The sequence below is a fragment of the Pungitius pungitius genome, chromosome 12 (genome assembly GCF_949316345.1).
Source record: "Pungitius pungitius chromosome 12, fPunPun2.1, whole genome shotgun sequence".
Lineage (NCBI taxonomy): Eukaryota > Metazoa > Chordata > Actinopteri > Perciformes > Gasterosteidae > Pungitius > Pungitius pungitius.
In genome coordinates, this window is record NC_084911.1 from 5,059,325 (window position 1) to 5,082,683 (window position 23,359).

Sequence of the window (23,359 nt, forward strand, 5' to 3'; positions counted from 1 at the left end):
CAGGGCTTCACCAGGCGAGTGGGCCTGCTGACAGACAGGCAGATGTTCAAACAGAGTTCTTTTGTGAGGCACGAGGCTGCTGTGTTTGGGTGCTTTTAAGCAGACTCTGTGTGATGGAGATTAGAAGCAAGCTGTGTGACGGTGTGTAGTGTTTCGGGGAGGGAGGGAGACCGGGGGAAAGGTTTTACATATCAAAGCCAGGGAGACAGAGGGAAGAGAGGGAGCATCAGGTGTAGCGATCGATAGTCACACGTCATGACGTGCTTAAAAGGGAACAAAAGGTTGTCTTTGGCTTCCCCACAATGTATGTTAATTGTAGTGATGACAGAGACAATTTTCCATATTTTGGGGGCATTGAAGTCTCATGCAAGTGAGTTAGTCATGAGATTAGAGACCCAAGGAGCGATGCTCTGTGAAGATAACGATACCGATTCAACAAGAATGAAGAGTGATTAATGTAAGTGAGCCTCTTTATCTCCAGTTGAGTTGTTTGGATTAGGTCTTTATCTTGGTTGAAACACCTTGTCTCTCGATTACTTCTGAATGCATGTATTGTTTGCATGCGCAGTGACTCAAATTACAAATTCAACTTTGACTTGTATGCAACTTCTTGGTATTTTAGCGTGGGAAACTTAAACTGCTAAGAATGTCAGACTTTACAAATTATTAAGTAGAATAAATAACTAGTCAAATAGCAAATCCAATGTGTTGAACTGAGTTTATTAAGGTTGGCATATTAATAAATCAGTAGGCATTCGAAGGCATGTGACAGCAAATGGTCAAGGGGTCGGTCTGTAGTCAGGAGCAATAATGACCACTCCCACTTGAGCAGGCTTTTAAATATTACAGGTCTTACATTCACATTTTCACAAATAAAAAAACTAAATTCACATTTCAATTATTTATGTTTAATAACATTAATTGTAAGTCCTTAAACTTAATCCTGCAGACATTGTAGACAAGTAACATCCCAAGAATTTAAGCCATGAATTCAAATGCATATCCCCCAAAGGATATGCATTTGAATAATAAAGTGGTTATATTTTTATTTGAACCATTTCTCATCCTGTTTCCCAACCCCATAATGTGAAATATTCTATTTAACTTTTAATAACCTTATTAACGAATACCAACAACATTACCACGGTCATTACCCTGTTGCTTCCCCTCCGTACTTAAACTAACGACCAGGTGGAACTCTGTCACACTATCTTACTCCGCTTTAGATAGTTGGCTCCTTTCTGAGGTGTTTTCAGAGGAATTCCTCCTGACACTGATGTCTCCGCAAGTTAAAAATACCTGGAACATGAATACTTAATGATAAGACAAGGCATGGAGAGGCTCATTAAGAGCCTGACTTTGCATGGCTGTCTTCCAACTCAAACTGCCTTTGACATGTTAATATCAGTTCCAAAAGGAGGGAGTTGAAAAAGTTCTTAATGACAAAGTACATTAATCTTCTCTGTCTCTGTCTCTCTCACAAAAAAACCAAAGCACATTAATTCCCCATTCATTCCCTTCAGATATGAAGGTTTCGGGATGTTTTGATGTAGCTGATTCATTTGTAATCCACAATGTGCCATTTCTTGGAATGGCTATTTGAGCCAATTGCGGTGTCTAAAAGGGAAATGTGTCAGACCAAACTCCCCCACAGGTACACTCACACACACATGTGCATCAGCCACTTCTTTGCACCAGTGTCACCATGGCAACATAGGAGTCTTTGTAATGGAGTTTAAAGTATTAATCCGAAATCAATCAGTCTAAAGTGTTTTCCCCTTCACCACTCTCATTTAGCAAATTCAAATTCAGCATTTAAAATACACTTTAAAGCTTGTGTCTCAGGATTGTTGTGTGCAGGGGAGTTGGACCACTATTCTATAGCACCGATATCCAGGGTGTTACAGATGATCTATTGCTTCTTATCCATTTATGGCAAGCCCGTGGGAAAGGTGTAGCATTATAATTTCCCTGCGTCTGCTATGAAGTGGAGACAACCATTGACGTGCTTTGAAAATAACAAATAGCTTACTGCATTGATTTTTCCCATGGTTATATCACTGTAATACTCACCCATGGGTGGGTATATATTGGTTCTTTACAGATAGTATCTGTGATTGGACTAAAGGGCTGGAATGAAGGGTACGTAGTCCAAGTATCCTTCGGGGACATATTTCTCCTTCCTCAGACCAACGTAAGCAGGCTAAAGATCAAGGGGCCCAATCAATATCTGTCTGAATGCTGCAGCCCTACCCATGACCTGCAATGCCCAGAGGATTAGAAAATAACTCCGCTCTCTGCAGGGACAGTGGGTGTCTGGAGGGATTGGAAAATGGAGGCCCATCTACACCTGAGAGAGAAGTGTGGCGCAAACAAGGCCCTGATCGATAGGTCTGAGCTTTAGTCATTATTCAAATACCAACAATAGTATAATTTCCTTCATAGAGATTGATCATTTGTCAGTCAAACAGCAGGATGCTTTTTAATATTTGTGCACTGTGTTGTCATCTATTGACATGCCGCTGTGTTGTGCAATATATTGTTTTTTGGAAGATTTGGTTTTCATGTGTAGTGATCAAAAGGAAGGAATTGAACATAACTCTGTCCAGCTAGCAGTAACATGCCACATCTGCAAGACGCTAGATCAGTATTGTGTGTTTCTATTAGTACACTTGACAGATTTAAAAAAATGCTACCTGAGCCATGGCATGCATATGTGAAGTGCTGAAGGACTGGGTAACAGAACTGAAATCATAATACATGATGTGTAGTACTCTTTTCTGTAGGGCTGTCATCGACCAATAAAAAATGTCAGCCGTCTAAAACTCATTAGCAGATTTCATTCTACTTCTTTTCAGCCGCGGTGGGTAGAATCGCTACTCGCTACACAGTTTGACACATTTTGTTTGGGAAAGAACAATCACCCGAGAATAGAAGTGCATCCATTACAAATGAAGCAGCTTGGAAGATAACGAGATAATCTGTTTGAAAAATAAATTTTGTCACAGTAAGAACCACAAAAAATAACCAATAACCAAAAGGGATTCATTTGGACTCTTTATGCATTGTGGCCACTTATGATTTAGCTAAATTATATTTTGTTGAAATGGAAAATCAAGATGTAGCTAAATGACGGAGGAAAAAAGCTGGGGTTAAATTCAATCTGAGGCCTGTTTCTGTATAGAATCTCGAGCTTTCAGCGTCTGTGTGAATTGGCTTTTAAAGCTTCTGTTGGAGGGGTTACATTGATACAAGTTTTAATCACCAGCACCATACAACCACAATTAGGAAGTGCACACAAAAACGACACCATTAATCTCTAACTCTCGCTCACACAATGTTAGCAGTGGTGTTTTTATGTCACATTCCCATGGGACTAATTGAGTGTTAATGAGATACTTGACAACAAATGTTATGTGTGTATCTGTGTGTGTGTTTGTGTGTGCGTCCACTTTGTGAAAACATTGAGTGGACTTTCTGTCAAGAGAGAAACCATGCAATGCAACACCGTTGTTACATTGCACTGCATTTTGTCTTCTCTAAATAAAAACCTGGATCCTCAAACCTGTAAACATGAGTAATGGCTTTTCTCTAAGGTCCATTTATCTGTTTATTCCACTTATCTCATCATCCATTTGTTTATTTCTGCTGTTTTACCCGGCTGCGTCCTCCCTGACTACATTGTGCCCGAAAACCACTTTTCGGACTTCACCATTTGTCTGAAGCTACCTCCTTTACAGGCTCGACTGCATAGGAGAGTGAACATTCCCCCCAACAATTTCCCACTGCAGTTCCTCACCTCACAGCCTTCAGGTGTTTAACTTTATAATCCAATGCATTTTAATCATACACTTCCTGCAGTGTTCTGTGTACTGCGTGCGTGTGTGTGTGTGCGTGTGTGTGTGTGTGGGCGGGGTGGGGGGGGGGGTGATGGGGTGAACAGAGAAGTGACAGTGATGAGACCAGTGAGTGAAAGCCAAGAGAATAAAAAGACACCCCCATCATTACACGCAGCCCTTCTGTCGTTCCATTAGAAAGAACAAAATGATCTTATCACCCTGTCTTCCCCACAGAGACATGATTGAGTTTTCAGTGGAAAATTTCTTAGGAGCTAAATTGCATTTATTACATCTCGTTCCAGGGCTGCTCAGATCGGCCCAACCCTGCAGCAAACAGTCCGTGGCGGCTCCACTGGTGATGATGAATCCCGTTGTCATTGCTGCATCGTCGCATTAAGATTAATAACATTAATTTGGTGGCGATGTGTTGTCTATTTACTGTGTATATGAGGCCAATTTCTCGGGATGCACCGTAAGTAGGAGGGGGTTTCATAATTAGGAAAAGTACAGAATGACCCATCAGAAATTTGTATGGTCTGATTGCTCTTTGTCCTCTGGTAAGACTTGACACATGTGGTTAATCACTTCATTTAAAATAATAGAGGGATTCACTCACACTAGCAGGGAGGTAATTGTGTGCTTTGGTGGATTGAACTGCAGAAGGGTTCCGAGGAAAGCCATAGGCTGCTATTGACACATCAAGGGTGCGACCTCTTCTCACTCAGAAGGCGGCGCAGTTACTGATTCAGGCTCTTGTCATCTCCCGCCTTGACTACTGTAACTCTCTCCTGGCAGGTCTGCCTGCTGCCGGCATTCGACCACTGCAGCTCATCCAGAATGCAGCAGCTCGACTGGTCTTCAACCTTCCGAAATACTCCCACACCACACCACTTCTCCGTTCTCTTCACTGGTTACCAGTGGCTGCCCCGCATCCAGTTCAAAACATTGGTACTCGCGTACCATGCTGTGAATGGATCGGGTCCAGTCTACATCCGGGACATGGTGAAACCCTACATCCCAACCCGCACACTCAGGTCTGCATCTGCCAAGCTGCTTGTTCCTCCCTCACTGAGAGAAAAGCACTCGGCAAGATCGCGACTCTTTGCTGTCCTGGCTCCCAGATGGTGGAATGAGCTCTCTGATGACATCAGGACTGCAGAGAGCCTCTACATCCTCTGCCGAAAACTCAAGACACACCTCTTTAGACTCTACCTTGACTAAAACACTAGCAAACCGTAGCACTAACAAATGGTAGCACTTAAATTGTACTTATAATGGCACTTTTCTATAACATGTTTTGAAACTGCTTATTTGATGAAAATTGTACTTTCTTGTTACTTGTTCTTCTGAGTTTGTATCTCTATATGGAAATGCACTTATTGTAAGTCGCTTTGGATGAAAGTGTCAGCTCAATGACATGTGATGTAATGAAGAGACATTGTATCGTGCTAGCATTTATTCTGGATAAATCAAGATGTGTAAAACAATTCCATTGATGCAGAATCCATTTAATCTGATCAGTTTCGCAGTTCTATACTTATATCAGTCGTATGAGTCAAACGTTTGATGCCCACATCAACAACAATATGGCAGTCAGACAGGGGTTTTCCTCGGCCAGAGGGCGATAATTTTCCTAAAATTGTAACAACTGTGATTTTTTTCTTTGCAGCTATAGTAGAGCAACTGTAGTCCAAGGATTTAAGTAACTCATGAATGTACATTATTTAAGCAACTGCTGCAGCAGCTGTACTGTGTTAACTGAAAATGACGTCTGTGGAAGACCACGTTGCTCCTTTTGTTTTAGTGTTTTGTTTACCCCCACCAACCCTCTGTCAGAATGATTGGCATGCTCCTTGTGTACATCTTTAGTAAGTAGTTAGTGAATATCCACCAATCACATGAAAAGCATGCAACAAAGTGTCATCACTGGTGAGCCCTGTGTGGAAGGCAACATTTGAACTTTGTCTATACATCAAGTTTTGTTAAGTACGTGAAAGGGGGTGGAAAAGAGGACTAAGTTATTGAAGCTTTTGGGTTAATTCAATCTGTAAATAATTAAGCAGTTATTCAACTTTTTGTGGACGAATAGAACAATAGGTTGACTTCATCATCTTAGTTAGGGTGATTATTATCTGTGTACATGTTTCATCTGAGATTCTGTGTCTTGTAATCCGCTTCTTTCATATTAATTGCTGTTTAATGGCAAAATCATAGACAGCGTGAGTTATGAGTGCGTGTGCAAACATACACAGGAGACTAATTTAGAGGACAATGGTGTACAAGGCTTTCTAAGCTGAGACGGTGGTTAGAGCTGCAGATGCATGATCGGAGTCTCTTATTTTGATGCAGGAAAAATCCCCATCTTCCATTGATTGTCCTGTCTTTGTGCTGCCGTAGTGGGGGAATTACAGCTTTGGTGCTCAACGTATATCAGATGTGCTGACCCCGAGGGGCTGAAGAAGCATTTTGTGGAGTTACATATATAAAGTGTGGTGAGTTTATGTCAGGATTTGATTTAGCCCTGTCTCTGTTCCTTTAGTCTCCGTTTGATATTTTGGTCAAGAGCAGGAGTCAGAAGTGGGTCCAAACTTTTGACTGGTAGTGTATATATGTGTAGATATAGATATTTAAAAACACCTGCATATACATACATGGATAAATGGATACTAAGCAGATATTGTGGTTGTAGGAACAAAGACCACATGATCCATCATCTGTGTGTCTGACCACATTACTTCTGTCTGTAATGATTGGCTGATCATAGACCCCCATTCACCGATAAGAACACTTCATATACTGTCCCAGAAATAGCGTTTATCATTATCCTCACTCTCTCTTCTATGCACTGTAGGGTGAGGAGAGTGTCACTTGCATAGGGAACAAAAGAAGACCCTGAATGGCATTGTATTGATGACTTGTGGGAAAAACTTTTACCAATTACATCTTGAATTTTCTGTTCCTCTTTTTTTTGTTTGTTTGTCGTGACAGCAATGAAACACAAGGAAGAGAGATTACCAGGATTTATTATTATCCTCATATCATTTATATTTAGATCTAAGATTGATTATTAAATGTAGTGGTGGATACATGGACTTTGTGTGTACATGCACTTGTAGAATAATCAAAGAAACCAACCAATTCTCACACCCAACTGGTCAAAAACCTCGGCTTCGTCAGTTCCCCTTTGGAGGGACGCAAGGACTCTCAATGTTTGTGTACCGTGCAAAACTGAAAGTAAACATTGACATTTCGCCACCTAAGTTGCGATAGTGACACGAGGAGATAATCTGTCAAGTTAACGTGAACCATGTCCTTTTTCCTCAAAATAAAGTGCCTGTTAATAACTGTTGTCACCTAAACTTAACTTTCTCAACTCTGGACAGAGGTTTATTTTGAAAGGACATTAGGCATTGCAGGGCGATCCTACTGGGTCTGTCTTCGATGCAAAGTAAACCGGCCAACAGGCGGCGTTTGACGAGTTGGGAGTGAGAATGTGTCGAGTTCAAATTAAGCATGAAGCTTGTGTTTTCTTGTTTGGTGCAAAAAAAACCCTGCATGGATGCCATGAAACACAAAAATCACAGTTATTCCAGTAAATTGTGTCTCAAGACAAAAAACATCAATTAATTGTCCAAAAAGTCCCACTTTGTCGCTTTCAAAGCCCTAAACAGGTAAAGTACACCTCCCGAATCGGTTTCCATGCGCTTGTCCCCCGGGTCTGTCCCTAATCAGAGGGTCCGGCTTTCAGCGGTCAGCGTTCATCCTCCGTAGCTTTGCAGGCAGATTGTCCTCCGGCCTCCCTCCAGCTGAGAGCAGAGGGCTGTGCATGGGCACCGGAGCAGGGGACAGTGTGGGCGTGGCTATGAGGCTGTGCTGGTACAGGTCTCCAGTAGACTGGGTCATGGGTTCAAAGTCCACCTTGAGCGACTTGAGGTGCAGTCGACTCTCCGCCTCGGGTCCTTGCGTGGAGCTGAGGCGCTGCAGCTTCAGAGGCAGGTCCCCTGTGCTGCAGGCCTTCTCCGAGTGGTGGGAGCTGAGCAGAAGCACCTTCCTCTGCAGGTCCTCCTTCCCGGATGAACTCATCCTCTGCAGCTTGCTCGGCAGTCGGCCCCCGGTCGCTCTCCTCCTGTCGTCCGACGTGTTGATGCAGTCCACCGAAAAGACGCGGTCGCGCCGCGCGCCGTAGCTCTCGGTCAGCGCAGGGGACGGACTGTGTGCGGTGTGCGCGGGCGAGGGCAGCGATTTCTTCTCTTCGTACTCCTTGACGCTGTGCGCTGGCGTCGGTACCTCGAACGTGCTGTGGAACTGAGAGTAGTCCACGCGGAAAAAGCCCTCCTCCAGGGACATGACCGGCAAGAAGCGGTGGCCCCACAAAACCTCGTCCTCGGTGTATGACGTCCGGGCCTGGCAGGTCATGCCTACAAGAGAGGGGACAAGGTGGGGATATTTAATGGGTTTAGTGGGAAAAAAGGAAATAAGGAGGAATGTGAAAGGGCAGCATTTTTTTCCCCCCCAATATGCTTTTCTTTATTGCTCATGAAGCCGTGGCCATGCTTCTTCATGAGCACCTAGTCCAATCTAGTCGCATACTGGAGATTAACTGCAATCATGAACTTTATTAGAAGGATACTTAGTGCTCCATAAAAGAAAGATAAGTAGCTGTTACTACCATCCAACATTACTACTTCAACTCCCCCCCCCCCCCCTGTCATTTCTGATGCTCTGAAATATACTTATCGGAGATAAAAGACATCTTATATACCATTTCAGGTTGATGTTTAAGTGTCTTGTTAACTGTGAACTGTGAATATTCCTTCCTGGAGCTCAAAGCAGTGTCGTTTGTTTCCATGCAATGCGGAGTGCTTCCCGTTGTCGTATGCTGTTGATATGAATGAGAGGCGAGAGATACCTGGTCAACGTAATAAACAGTCCCCTGTTACAATTCACTCAGCAATACATAAATGGCACGAGCCATGAGTTCTGTCTGGACATGTTTTGATTGAAACTTGTGGCATTGATGTGTGCTGTCATGAATCTCTAATCTAAAACAGAATCATTGATAAACTGGCATACTTTTTCCAGGTGATTATCAATCAACCATAATTCAAAGAAGTTCTATTAAAATTGGTGCTTGCAAAAATCTCATCATACTTTTACTCCATTGAAACTCTTAATTTAGATGTTTGCTGAGAGTTGTTCAGCATGTGCTCAGTCCACATCTGGTCCTGGTGCTGGTCTGCGTGTACCTGGTCCTTTCTGTCAAACACTACAGTTTGCTGTGGATTAGGAGTCTGAGGGATGATGTGCGCTGTGTTATGTCATAGCCTGATACTATTCTAGGCTCACTAGTCATCTTCATCCACAGAAAAGTCAGTTCATTTACACAAAGCTCATTTGGATAGCTAATTAGCCCAGATGGTTGTCACCACAAAGGCGATTCTAGGATCGTTTTTTTCCAGCTGTTTTCTCGCCTCTTCCCAGGAGGATGATTTGAATTTATTTCTGCTGACGGTGGATAGAAAAAGCTTGTGGGCTTAGAACCGGACAGGTATGCCAGTTTTGTTTCATCACTGTAGAATAGGTGTATTCATCCAGCTGTTTAATGTTTACGCCATCTTGTATTAAATTAAAAGCCCTCAGCACAACAAGGCAAACACAAAAGAGCAAGACAGACGTCCCCGAAGAAAACTTCATGTAACTCAATGGTTTAAAAGGTTTGTACCAAAATGGTGGCGTCCTCTTTTTGTTTTTATTTGACTTTTTTGAAATATTTTTATCCTCTGATTTAAGGCTGTCGGTGTATGGGCTGATTTTGCCAGTTTAAGAATTTTATTTAAATGTGAAGCGTTCTATTATGATTTCCATGGTCCATTATCTGAGTACCATCTCTTTTCAGATGAAAAACATTGAGTGTGTTAATGGACATGAGTACACCTGTTGCAGAGTAAGTGTCAACATTTCTGGAGCAACGAAGAGGCAAAAAAAGAGCCTTCACCGCTTCATCCCACTGATCCCCTGTCCTGTGCACCACTAGTGGAATTGACAGGCTTACACAATATAAAGAGAATAGCTTTATAAGAGCGGTGTTGGTATTTCATTGCCTGGTAAGTGTGTGGCCATGAAGGAGGATGTGGATAAGCCCAGAGAAGAAAGCCATTGGAGGAGAGCGGAAACCAGCGTTTGAAAACACACACACACACACACACAAACAACACACTTATTTATAACGAGACATCCTGAGGTGCCAGTACTCATTTATTTACATGATGGCTTGAAATGGCTTTAGTTATTATTTCTTTCCCAACAAAGAAATGTTTTAAATCAATGCACCGATAATGCTTTGCCTTGTTTAGGTGTATTAGCTTTGTAGCCAGTCTTTGTCTGCTAGTTCTTCGGATGTGTTTGAACAGAAATGTCTCTGCCTCAAAGACACAAACTAAAACTAGCCTACTAGCATTAAGCGAGGCAGTCAGAGGGGATACCTGTTAATGTGTTGCGGTTAATGGGATGCATGTTAGTTTGAGGGAGATGGGATGTATTGGGCACGGTTGGCGGTGACTCTGCCGGGCTTCCCTCCCAGTCTCCTGAGCTGCGAGGGCCACAGCGCTGCGACACTAAACTTGTGTCTGCAACCTGATTTAATGGTATAATCAACAGAGCCCGGTGTTGCCTTCACGCATCTACGCTTCCGCGCTGATCCGTCAGCTCGAAGCCTGTTCAGCTCTGTAGTTTCTTCCGTAGCAGTTGCAAAATTAAGGTTATAGGGGATGGATAGAAGCAGGGAGATGGATTTATTTGTATATTGGACTCGAGGGGAAGAATGATTGTGTTTCTGAGAGTACTCCAGCACGGCTGCCTGTAGGTCGCGGTGGCGGCTGGCGTACTCAGACGCACACTCACAGTGTCTCACAGGCTCAGAATTACCTACACTCTCATCTGAAAAAATGGAGTGGAACTTTGACTAAAGCCCAGGCCGTTCATCATTTATGACCACAGGCTTTAATTATGCATAGGGTGGCATTAAGCGTTTCAGAAGTAATAACACATCCCTCATAATTCAATCATGGTGTCATGTGTTGTTTTCATTTTTTCAGCTCCCAACTTCTTCAAATATGTAAAACCAAAAATGGAGGAAATGAGATTTCCCAGATATTGGGACACTTGTATCTATATTAGAAAGGAGGGTTTATGTGAGTTTGTATTGAAATAGGAATTTACATTTAGATTGAGAATGTATGAGAGTGACGAAAAGTCGAAATTATAAAGTGATGGAAGTGGATACCAAAAGAATGAAATAAGTGATGGGAAAAGTTTAATTCCCTTACCAGTGGTCTCCACGATGCCCTCGAGGATAACAACAATCTCAAACTCTTCATTCATGAGAGAGCGCTGAGATAAGTCGAAAAAGGGGCTCTTGGGATTGATTTCATGGCAAATGGTGAGAGGGGACACCAAGAAGAGCTGGTCTGCACCCGTCCCAAAACCGACATCCAGTTCACACTGGTCCAGAGGCAGGAACTCGCCCTCAGGTGTCTGACGAGACTGAAAGGCAGTCATGAGAGAGAAAGGGAGGGAGAGAGACAAAGAGAGAAAGAGAGAGAGAGAGTAAGGGGGGGGAGGGACAAGAAACCTTTTGTTTTAGCTTTTCGAGGCATTGCCTGCTGTCAAACCCCTAAACGAGATTAAATCTGAGATAAGCAAAATCAAAAAGATCTAAATGTATTTACTTCAAGAGGAAATAAGACAAAACAAATAATGTTGGTCAGTTGTTTGACTTTTCCATGATCCGTCTCTTTTTTTTGTGTAATATTGGAAACTTTCCCCTCTTTGGTCTCAAACTTAATCAAAATGAAACCATCTGCGATGTTTAACGGAAAGTCGAAACATTGAATAAAACATCTAAATGGAAGCTCAATATTTTTTGTCATGATGTAGCAGGAAATGTAACTGCAATTGAAAAAGCACCTTTAAACCCTAAATGTGTCGCTCCCCGTTGGTTTCGAACTTCCTCGGTGCCCGGTTTGCAGAGGCCACAGATGTGGGCACGGGTTTTGGACCATGCTCCACAAAGGGTTAACTGCTGTGGCAAGCATTGGCTTGATGACGTTGGCGCTCACCAATAAGGTGCTGGATGTATTTTCTCTTTTCCTGTCGTAATCTGTCTAATTATTTTGTTTGCCTTTCTGTTCTTGTTTTCCTCCCTCACTTACCAATCTTTGTGTTTGCGCACAATTCCCGTCAATTTGTGGTCATTTTCTGACATCCTGCCATCAAAAATAAAGGCTTGCTGCTTTTTGTATACTGATTTTAATATTTTAAATGTAATAGCCAACATTGGGGAAAATTTCAAAAAATTGACCTTCAAAGGCCTAGATTACCTTTTCAAATTGACATAATTTAGATAATGAGGAGATGAGACACTTTATTCTGGGTTTTTGATGTACAGTATTTTCCTTTCCATAAGCAAAATAGCCACACACACACAGACACAGTTTTATAATGATCTTCTGGAAACAGACACATACACAGTCCCACCCCTTATCTGCCACCTTACCTGCCATCTTTAGATCTCTTATTCTCGTTTATCCGAAAATAATTGACACAATATTTCCTCAATGGAAATGTTTTCTTCAAGCCCTCACTGAGTGAGTGTCATAGATCTGTTTGCTTTGACTTTAAGCACTCTGTGACTTATCAGTTACATCTGTTGTATTACTGCACCTCTACTGCCCCCCGTAGTTACAGTTGCTGCGTCGGAGTTGATCAGATGTTGCTAGCAGGTGAATTAAGCTTAATGACCCAAATAACGTATACTACCATACTATACTCTAGGGATCAGTGTCAAAATGTTGAACATGTTCCCCCTCTTACTGCTGTTAAGTTTGGTTTGCGCCAACAGATTACGGATAGCTGACTGAAGTTTTTTGTATAGTGCATTTTATTTGTTAAATAAATTAAAATGCCTGCATTACTTTTAACCCGGTCGAGCCGGGCTGTGACATAACCCTAGTATTTAAAGTATGAATTGGAAAAATCTAAAATTGCTAAAGGTGCAAGACAAAAGTCATGCACCTATACCTATCTGTAAGTCAAATTCCTTGTATGTCTGACGTAATTTGATAATAAATCTTTCCTGATTCCTGATTGCTGATGTTGAAATAAGCATGCTCATTTTCACTGTGTGTTAAAGTACTGCGACCATCCTGTGTGCCAGTATGTCCGGGATTGTCTCAAGCAGATTCTCCTGAAACCAGAACAAATATGTATAAAAAAAAAGTAAAGTAGTACTAAAATAATAATTTTAATTGTTAGTAATAATATACTGTACTTGTTTTCAATGCTTCTATAGAATGGTAACATGTTCTGTCCCCCTGTATTTAACACAGATTTGTCCCTGCGCTTACGTGTCAATCAATCAAAGTGTCCTTGTCAGGACTGCTGCTATGACGCTTGCATCTCCTTCTGACAGAACCTGTCAGAACGTTAACGTTAAACTGTCATCCCGAAGAGAAACTCTGTCTTCTCCAAACAGTTCTTTCTTTAAAGTAGACCACCCTGCAACAAAAACATTGTGTTCGGCACACAGGCTGTGTAAAACACGCACGCAGTGTTCTACTAGAGGCACCAAATGAGAAAGAAGAGGCTGAATCATTTGATCCAACAATGGGCCAAATGATGAATTGTCGGTGGAGCTCGGGTAGGCCCGGCTGACCCCACAGCTGGCCTCTGGTGAGCACATGCAGGTGCTTGAACAGGCGGTTCACCTGAGGGCCCTCAGGTTTGGGGGGGTTTGAAAACATTGGTCACTATGTTAAAGTTAACAGACACACTGATTAATTGAATCCTAAAATTCCGCTGTTGAGTCAGAACACGTTGTACCGCGCAGAATATTCCAGAATATTAAGCTCCAATATCATGAAATTATGTGAAACTCTTTCCAGCCTTTACACGGAGGTTGTTGGAAAAGAATAAAAAGAAAATGATTTATGTTGATTTTCATTGAGCAATAAAGTGGATTCATTACATCTCTGGCCATGCCTTCCTTATCATCCAAACATCTTCTGCACTGCAGCAGCAAGCTACCAGTCAAACACTTTATCCAGACCTCTCAGTGACATTGCCCTATAATTTATCCCTCTGAGAAGCGAGAAGTGTGAATGAAGTGTGAGTAATCAGGCTTCGCATTGCCAGAAAAACCTTCTTTTTCCATCTTCTGTGAATATCAATGAGCCGCTCTTCTGGATTTACGTTGGGAACCCAGTTCCATGGCATTGTTCTGGTTCTTACAGGCCGCCGAATGCTGCTCGGGTGGATGTGAGTTACTCTATGTTGGCTCAGGGAAATTCAGCATTTCACCCTCTGTCATTGCCACTGAAGATCAAAATGACGGATGCCTGTGTGCAGACATTGACGGGCAAAGCGCCTTAAACAGACCCTGTTCACACTCTCCCACGCTTCTTCTGCACACAGATCCTGAGATCTACTGTTGTGTTTTTTCATGTACATTCTACACTGCATCGCTCTCCCCGAGCTCTACCGTATCAAAGCAGGGACTTTTTTAGTTCATTGTTAATGATTTTGGGGAAATTGCAAAGAAGAAAATCCAGACGTACACACAAACACATGTACGCTGACTACTAACCAATCCAGACAACCTGTCAGCTGCTCATTATCATTAGAAAGACATCATGGTTTTGTTTCATGCTAACAAAGGGTGGTGTGAATGATGTTTATGTATGAAGACAGGAAATAAATTAAATTGATTAGGAGTAAAGTGGCCTGATGGTACCCAGCTCCACTCCACACTGTGCCACTGATCCATCATCCATCTCGGAGGGGGCTGGAGGAGGTTGTAGTAAACCGGGTTGACTGACTAGTCGCCTCGTATCACACCGGCTTCTCTTCTTCCAGATATTGTCACCCATATTTGGTACATTGGTGAAGATTTGCTTTCTGTCTTGAACTTATTATCTAGTATTATCTGCAAAAATCCAAAATCCAAGGGAAAAATCCAACTTTTGTCGAGGAGCCGCACTCTATTGTGTTGTATTATACTGACAGCTGTTGTATTATTTTGTCTATCCCATTCATATCAATGAGGGTGGGCTAAATAATTGAACCTGTTTAATGCAGTGCAGCTCAACAGCACCATAAAACTAAAGTAGCAACAAAAAACTAAAATTGACAATCAACATCAAACACAAAGCCTGGTTGCTCTTGCATGGCCTCTATTGCGTCCTCTCATTGCAAAAATTTCCCTATTTCATGACACAATGAACTGGAACACAGCAAATTAAAACTGTACTTGTACTGTACTGATATTTACAATAACAGCTCTAAGCTGAGACATTGATTTGAGATGGAAAAAGTGAGATTGAATGAAGACATCGTCTGAGAGATGCTCAGTATGTCAGAACACAGGTTGATTAACAAATCAAGTGATTTATAAATCATGACCGTTGCCACACAGTTCTACGATGTTCATGGAGTTCTATTCTTCTGAGACCTTATACCTGCTCGTGATAACAACAACATGAACTGTAAAACTTCAACTTAATATCAATCTGAAACTTTAAAAAGAGGTTTAAGGTTGATGTCAGACAGATGCTTACAATGTACAATTTTGCTTAGCCTGCATAAAAAATGGATTAGACATCAAGTCAGTCAGACCACAACAAAACTGTTATTTTTCTTTTTTTATGGATAATACACGTAGACTTTGAATGTGTTATGATCTGGTGTGTTTCCTTTCCAAATAAAGTGTCTGAATCCTCAATGTGAGTCGTAATGACTTTAGCGGCTGTTGTAGCAGAAAAAGTGTCACAATGTTCTTGGCCCAAAACGTGTTTTGGCAGCACATGCTTCCTCTGATTTATCAATTTAACAAACCTCGTACATTATTTTGGTCAAGAGCCTGAAGATGTAGTTTGCATTCAAACACAATAATGCATTATTTACAATTTCAGTCTCCTGGCTCAGACACTACATCTCCTACATGCCAGTTTTTGATTGCTGTGGTGCGAGACTTTGTGGACTCTGAATTTTGTGAAAAGTGTAGCACACACATGGGAGTACATCGTGAGCCAGTGGCGGCTGGTCCATAGAGGGCAATGGGGCATGGCCCCACCATGAGCGACGAAAGAATAAAATCAAATTTAAAAGACATTTTTGTTTATTATATTAAAAATACATTTGACAAATTTGTGTTTTTCAAACGTGGATTATATACCGGGTAGTATTTGTTAATTAAGACATCTGCGCAAAATATATGCTTTCCCTGCATGTCCTCTCCGCTTGTCTCAGCCGGGCTCGGGCCGTGTCCCAAAGCGGCGGGTCTAAGAGGCAGCCAATCACTGATAGAGTTAATGATCGACGTGATACATTTAGCGTACTATAATACATTGAGATTTGGGCTTTCCCTTCGCTGCGCTCTCGTCAACAAGTCTCCGACGCGCCGTTTAACAAAATATCAAGAGCGACCACCGGCAGTGTCCTTCCAAGAAGACCCTGACCCGAGTCTCGGTATGAGAAAAGAACTTTGCCGGAGAAAGGTAAAACAGCTGGACCCAGATCAGCCTGACCTTACAATCAGAAAACGGACCGGAAAGGTGAAGACGCACACATGACGCTTCTGTAGAGACTTCTACACCTGCGATGTTAAGCTAGCTAGTTAGCTACATGCTAACACCGTATAACACGTGCATGACATTGCTGTGTTAAGGTTAACACCGCTACCCAGGTGGGACGCACACAGGACTGCAATGAGGACACACAACCAGGACGTGGATGAAAACAGTCACATTTTATCTAAAATAATTAATTGTGTGAAGTTTTGTTGGGCTTCAGAGTTGGTCTTTACTCAACACACTGATCAGGTGTTTCCCCAAAAAACTAGGTGCATCTCAATAAATATGTATACATATACAATTGATTTTATATAAATATATTGTAATATATTTATCTTTGAATATAATATGTTTATTACATGATATTTATATTGGATATTTATAATAGTTACAATACGATAGTTATATCATATTCTAAATATGGTTTTATTTATATATAGATAATTATTGATATAATGAATTGTTAAAGATGTTATTATGTTAATCTACTGGAATAAATATTAAATATTTATCTGCCAACTAACAATGCGTATTTGTACGTTTTCTTTGGATATGGAGCTTGTTAATCAGTGACTGCAGGGCTTCAAGGCCTTTCTCATGCACAACCTGATAGTATAATTGCATCTCTATTCTTATTAGATAAGAAATGGAAATCAATTCCAGTTTCAGTGTAAATAGCCTATCCTGCAATCCTCTGAGGAGATATACCGCAGAAAGGATTTCTCTCCCTTGTATGTCTCTTAAATAGAAGGCACTACTCACACAAGGTAAATTTTAGGAAGAAAAAGGTAATTCTTTGTAGGCAGCCTCTCAGAACTTTCCATTTCTTTCAATCAGGTCTTTCGCTATCTCCACCCTTAAACCAGTCACATTCCCAGCTAGGATGTTCTACCAGGATACACTGTGAGGCAATCACGGAGACCATGCAAAGCAGCATTTCAACTGCTTATGACGAGTATCTGTCTCTACTTTCCACTGTGCCCCAGTAAGAATCCACGACCGTTCTGCAGAGCTCCACTGTCCAAAGGCAGCAGTATCAACAAGTGGCTTCAACGTGTACAGAGTAAGTTGGTAACACTTGGGCTGGACAAAGTGAGAGCTGCAGCTTCATCTGAGCACTGAATTGTGCATCTATGTGATGGATGTTTTGTCCCCTGGTTTGGTTTGATTTTTTTTGCTTTGTGTTTGGGCTACTATGCGCTGTAAGATGCCAGGAATCACTAACAAAGACCGATAAAGATTACATGACGACATATTAAGCATCTCCTGTCACTCCACTGCAGGCCACCCGATTCCATAACAGAGCTGTGTCAGCAAAAATACTCCAGACAGAGGAAACCAAAATTATCCTGATTGTGGGCAGTTCCACATCCAACCAAAAAATCAGAGTGCATTGCATTTTGGGGGTAAAAGTCTGGTAATTTTATCTTGCAATGCAATGGACTAGAAAAAGTTGTGTGGCAACATCAAGAATTGGACTCTGTTTATCCACCCAATAGAATTGTCCCTAATCTCTCTGCCAAACAATTACACAAGTTTCGTAAAAGTCAAAATGCTTCCACTGCCATTAATGTCCGAGTACTTTATATGACAAGGTTTCACTTGATATGGGTTGCAGTTCAACAGCACCACCAACATTTCTTTATAGGGAGTGCACTGAAAGCATTTAGTATGAATACATACAAAAATGATTTGAGGGTTTTTGTTGAATGTATAATTCTAAACAAGACCTTTTGTTCGGGCGCAATGACTTGTTTATTTCTTTGTGTTATGTACTCTGGCAGAGCTGCTACAGAAATTCTGTCTCGGTAAGAGATTCTTTGAAGCGAAAGAATAAGGTTAAAGCCTTTAAGCGATACTGAAAACCCCCACTAAGGAGCAGATAGTGGATGTGGTATTTGTTTCACAGGAGAGGGAGTTTAAAAGATATGTGAGGTTGTCAGAGAGGTCCAATCCCCTGGGCCTCCCCTATTCCGCTTTTAAATAACACACTTTCTGATTTCCTCCTTCTGATGCCATTGCTTAAAGAAATACATTACATCTCATGACTGATAGGTGTGACACAGAGGTGTGTTAAATAGTTGGTAGAAACCTGATTGAGCTTCTGTCTCACAGGAGAGATGGGTCCATGTACACAGGGGAGATTGTACTTTATGCCTCTGGGGGTGTTCAGTGGAATAGCTTGGTCCTTCCTGCCCACATGCATCATTAAGCTAACCAACTTCATGTGGCTGTGCAGAGGAGAGCGCAGGCATAAATAAGCTCCAAACGCACCGCTGATGCTGTTTTTCTTCTACGTGCCCCATTTTTCACATTCAACACGGATGTGGTTGAGAGGAGCTCCAACAATAACTAAGAGAGGAGTCAGTCGACCTTACTTATTTTCGGCGTTGTTGCTAGTTTTTCAGTGCAAGGTTTTTTTTAACTGCATCCCTGAAAATATTCATTTGTGGCTTATCAACAGTGACACAGATGACTCGACTGATTCACACTCACACACAACAAACAGCTGCGTTTCTTTTTGTCGTTGTGTCAATTTACATTCAAGGGAACAAAAACATAAAAAAGGACCCCCTTAAGAAAAAAAGAAGATAATGCATTTCTTTATGGGTGCCATAAATACTCTTTATGCATGGGTGCTCTCTTCTCCGGGGTTGCTGTTTTACTGACTCCAGTGATCTGTAGTGTTATGTTGCTTTAACTCACATAACTTTCTTCCTCAGGCGGCCATCTCACTGCCACATCCACTTGCTGCTACACACCTATTTGTCTAGGTGTCGCCACCGATGCCGGACGCATTGTCCACCATCAACACTGCAGCGCATTGGTCTCTTTTCTCAGAGTCACAGTCAGCCTCACGACCCTGTGCAGCTGGAGGATTATGGCAATGCCTTAACCCTGTTTTGTTTAACACAGTTCAGAGTGAGACCTTTTTTTGTTTGTTTGGCTCTGCGTTCGTTTTATCCTTCTTGCATATATATATATATAAATTATTGTGTATAAAATTAAAGCATATGCAAATATATAATCAAAGCATATGTATTTATTGCTTTAAAAAAATGCTGAACAATGCTATCCTTTCATTCGAAGGCATATTTATTTGAATGCAACTTTCATGTTCAGTCCTATTATTTCTTAGTATGTTAAACAAGGTGTGATCTGTCAGCATGTGCTTGACTTCCACTCAGCTCCCACACTTCCGTTAGTTTTCAGAGACTTGTCAGCATCAGACAGTCTCTGGCGGTCGAGCTTACCTTTATGAGTTTGCACCTGATCTGAGCGGACACCATGTGGCTGTTCCGCAGGTTGCCCACACGGAACATGAGGCAAAGTTTGCCGTCTCGCTGAGAAATCACGGCGTCCTGACTGAACATGAGCGTCTCTGCGCGCTTCTTAGGTTGTGACATTTTTATGAACATGCAGCCGATGAGGAAAGCGTCCACTATGGAGCCCATCAGCGACTGGAACAAGAAGAGGATGATTCCCTCCGGGCACTTCTCCGTAATGTACCGGTAACCGTATCCGATTGTGGCCTCAGTCTCGATGAAAAACAGAAACGCTGAGGGGAAATTGTAAACATTGGCCACGCAGGGGGTGTAGGAAGCGTCGTGGCCATGATTCAGGTCTCCTCTGATGTAGGCGATGATCCACCACATGGATGCCATGACCAGCCAAGCGATCGTGTATGTTAGGATGAATATGAGCATGTTCCATCGCCACTTTAAGTCAACCAAAGTGGTGAAGAGGTCAGAGAGGTACCTACTGGTCTCCCCACCGAGGTTTCCGTGCTGCACATTGCAGCGACCGTTCTTGTCCACGAAGCGCTGGCGTTTCTTCTTTACTGGAGCAGAAAAAGTGTCAGCCCGATTCGTGTTAACCACCTGGTAGTCTTCGCCAAATTTCCTACGAAGTGCCGCCATTTGACCTGTCCTGAAGTAAGCAGAAAATAACTTGCTTTTTAATCCATGTTGTTGATTGTTTGAACCTCCAAAAAAATCTTTCTGCTGTGCGTAAAATGTGCCATGGACACTTTAGCGCGCGTAAATCCTCAGAATGAAACCACCCAAAACACGCCGCGCTTTTCAAGCGCTGATTTTATACGTGTGTTATATGTATAAAAATCCACTTTTCTTCCAGTTATTTCACATGACATCAGAGGACCGCTTACTGTAGGTGTGCGCGCGGTGCTCACCAGCGGAGCGAAATACGAGCAGCTGTCTACCATTCACAGCTTCTGGTGGGATGTGGAGAATGGAGAGATGAGTGTGTGTGTGTGTGTGTGAGGGAGAGGTGGGAGGGAGGGGTGGGAGGGAGAGGGGGTGAACAGAGGAGGGGAGAGTTACACAAGACTGCGTTTTGGTATAAAGAGAGAAAGAGAGGAGAGGTGGAGCATTGGGCTCTTCTGGTTACTTTATGTTGTACTCCGTGCACGTCTTAATTTATATATGAATTAATTGAAAGATGAAATCATTCATTCGTAAAAGAAATACTTAAATTGCGGTTTTATTGAAGCTGATCTTCTGTGTGATTGACGGTACGGAGAGGCGCACAAAGCCTGTGTGATGAAACCAGAGGATCTTTGCCTTCATTACTAAACTGTGCCATCTACTGGTAGCATATTTGATGTGATTCAGATGTCATTCAGGTGAAGACCGGGGCTAATCGGTGGAGTGTGCTTCCTGTTAGCAAATTTAATAAAGATATGTTTCTTTACAATGACAATAACGGAAAATGTATACACAGTACTTTTCCAGGCTTGGTCCACTTCAAGTCTTTAATCCAATATGTGCTTCTCCTCTTTCCTGTGAAGCCTTTGAATAGATTTAGACATTGGATTAGACCAGAGAGGGTGATTTACCCCCCCCCCCCCCCCCCCCCCCTCCAAGGGCAGTCCAAAAAAGGATGCTACGGCTGTGGCTATCTTTGCCCTTGTATCAGTCAGACACAACTGTCTGCATTGCATGTAAGTGCTGCTATTATTAACGAATGCATTATTACAGTGTCAATCACAGGGGTAAGATGAAGAAGCCCTTGACTGATCAGCTGATCCTCCTTTCAAATGTTTTTCGCTCAGACCTTTAAGAAGTATTCCAGAAACAAAAGGGGCCGGCAGTCTTAACAAGCATAATCCAAAATCAGTACATTGCATTATTTATGAAGTCATTTTAAGATTCCTGTGCAAGATATTTGAGTACTGTACCTAAATTATGCAATGCATTGATTTGGTTTTCAAGTGTTTGCCTGAGGTTACTTCTTTTAGTTGAGGTTTTTGGGGAGCTGTGTGATTGTAGACAATTACATCACAGCACAGAGAAGGGAACTTATGAAGTTAATTATATAAGTTAATTATATAAATCAGTTTTCTTTTAAGCTCATGAACTGCATTATACAGATGTGTATGTGCAAAGTAAAACTGGCAACTGAGTGTATGTTGGCTTTAACTGTCTATGTTTATTATTATATCTTTTATAGCAACAGACAAGTAGATCACATATTTCAAAATGATTAAAAGATAACAAATTTAGATTAAAGCTGCGAGCAGCGTTGGACAGGTCCTCGCTAGTCCTTGCACGTCGGGGCACTGGCCGGACGGTTACAAATGCGGCCGAGGAACCCTGCGGCCGTCGGACGAAGCGTTCCCAAGTCAGTGGTCGTTAACCGTGTGGAGCAACGCCAGGAATGCCGCCTTGCAAACTTTATCTTTGACATTATCAAGGTCTTAGGCCTTTTATGTCAACATATAACCAGGAACTTCGGATGTACCATTCGAAAATTAAAGCCTCTCAGAATACCATACAAGACCCAATTTCCTTCAAAATAGGAAAAAACATCAGAATGTCCTGGATATCCATAAGTGTCACCTTGGGGATGTGTACTATCAACCTGAAGTGGAATGGTCATGACAGTATTGATTGTTTCCTTTTTAACCTAATCTGAAATTGACCAAATGTAGTCTGGTGATAGATTTATGAAGGAAATTGGCTCATGTATGGTATTTTGAGAGGCTTTTATTTTGGGCTGGTACATCAGAATGTCCTGGTTATCACCAAGTTCTCTGTCTCCTTTGCAATGAGGGCCGATTATTACATTGAAGGCATGGATTCACTGTGGAGTCAATAGCAACGCTGTGGCTCTTAAGTGCAGGAGTCGTAGTGTCTCTGACCTCCACGTCCCGCACTGAGCTTATAGAAGGGACTAATGGAAAGCTGAGCCACATGATGACATTTCCTAACCTTGCATTGACATACAAGACTCCGAATGGCACACGGACTCTGTCCTTACAGGTTGTACAGAGCGCAACTCTGCTGTTTTGGTTCACTATTCTTAAAACATACTGTTACACGTCCCAAAACCCCAAACCTGAAATCTTCTTCATTTACCTTTTTAAAGCCACGCATTGTCCGTTTTTAGAAAAACCAAGGTACAGGATGCAAGCACACCTCTATTGATTCAGTGTTTCACATGTTATTTGTTAAGTTAATTGTGTTTAAAAAAAATCAAAACACAGCTTTAAAGTCATGATCACTGACTTTCATCTAAATCAGTCAGCCATCATTCAAACACCCAACGATGAGAGTGATTTCAAACATACGACTGTCATCTGTGTGGGTTGTCCTGGATGATATTAAAAGGAGAAAGGACATAAAAATGGCAATCCCAGACCTTTCTCTATCTGCATTTCAATCAAACTACTTACTGAATTAATTAGTTCATTAGCAAATCCAATGGGAGTGGGGGGGGGGGGGGTGTGAAGGCGGTGTGATGTGCTTTTAGACATATAGTCAGCATAATTTCGAATTATAAACGTCACGATCATCTGAATGGCTGGTCTGAAACTAATTGAAAAATTCAGCCCTTAGAATTTTAGGAATCTTTGTTTTTTCCTGCCATTCA

General features: G+C 41.9%; 1 protein-coding gene across 1 annotated transcript; it reads right to left on the reverse strand.

The window, feature by feature from the left end:
* Window positions 1-6,844: 6,844 nt before the first annotated feature.
* On the reverse strand, window positions 6,845-20,707 carry kcnj19a (potassium inwardly rectifying channel subfamily J member 19a). Its single transcript, XM_037477104.2, has 3 exons — window positions 19,720-20,707; window positions 11,165-11,381; window positions 6,845-8,257 (listed from the first exon to the last, which is right to left on the reverse strand). Exons 1-3 carry the CDS (start codon window positions 20,383-20,385, stop codon window positions 7,584-7,586), a joined length of 1,557 nt encoding a protein of 518 aa, XP_037333001.1. The 5' UTR covers window positions 20,386-20,707; the 3' UTR covers window positions 6,845-7,583.
* Window positions 20,708-23,359: the final 2,652 nt, after the last annotated feature.

Bases quoted from the DNA above. Each gene is read 5' to 3' on its own strand.
- kcnj19a (XM_037477104.2), bottom strand. From the start codon at position 20,385: ATGGCGGCACTTCGTAGGAAATTTGGCGAAGACTACCAGGTGGTTAAC. The intron at 11,382-19,719 runs GTAAGCTCGACC...ACTGCCTTTCAG, and splicing joins TCAGGTGCAAACTCATAAAG to TCTCGTCAGACACCTGAGGG. The intron at 8,258-11,164 runs GTAAGGGAATTA...CCTCTCTTGTAG, and splicing joins GGGCATCGTGGAGACCACTG to GCATGACCTGCCAGGCCCGG.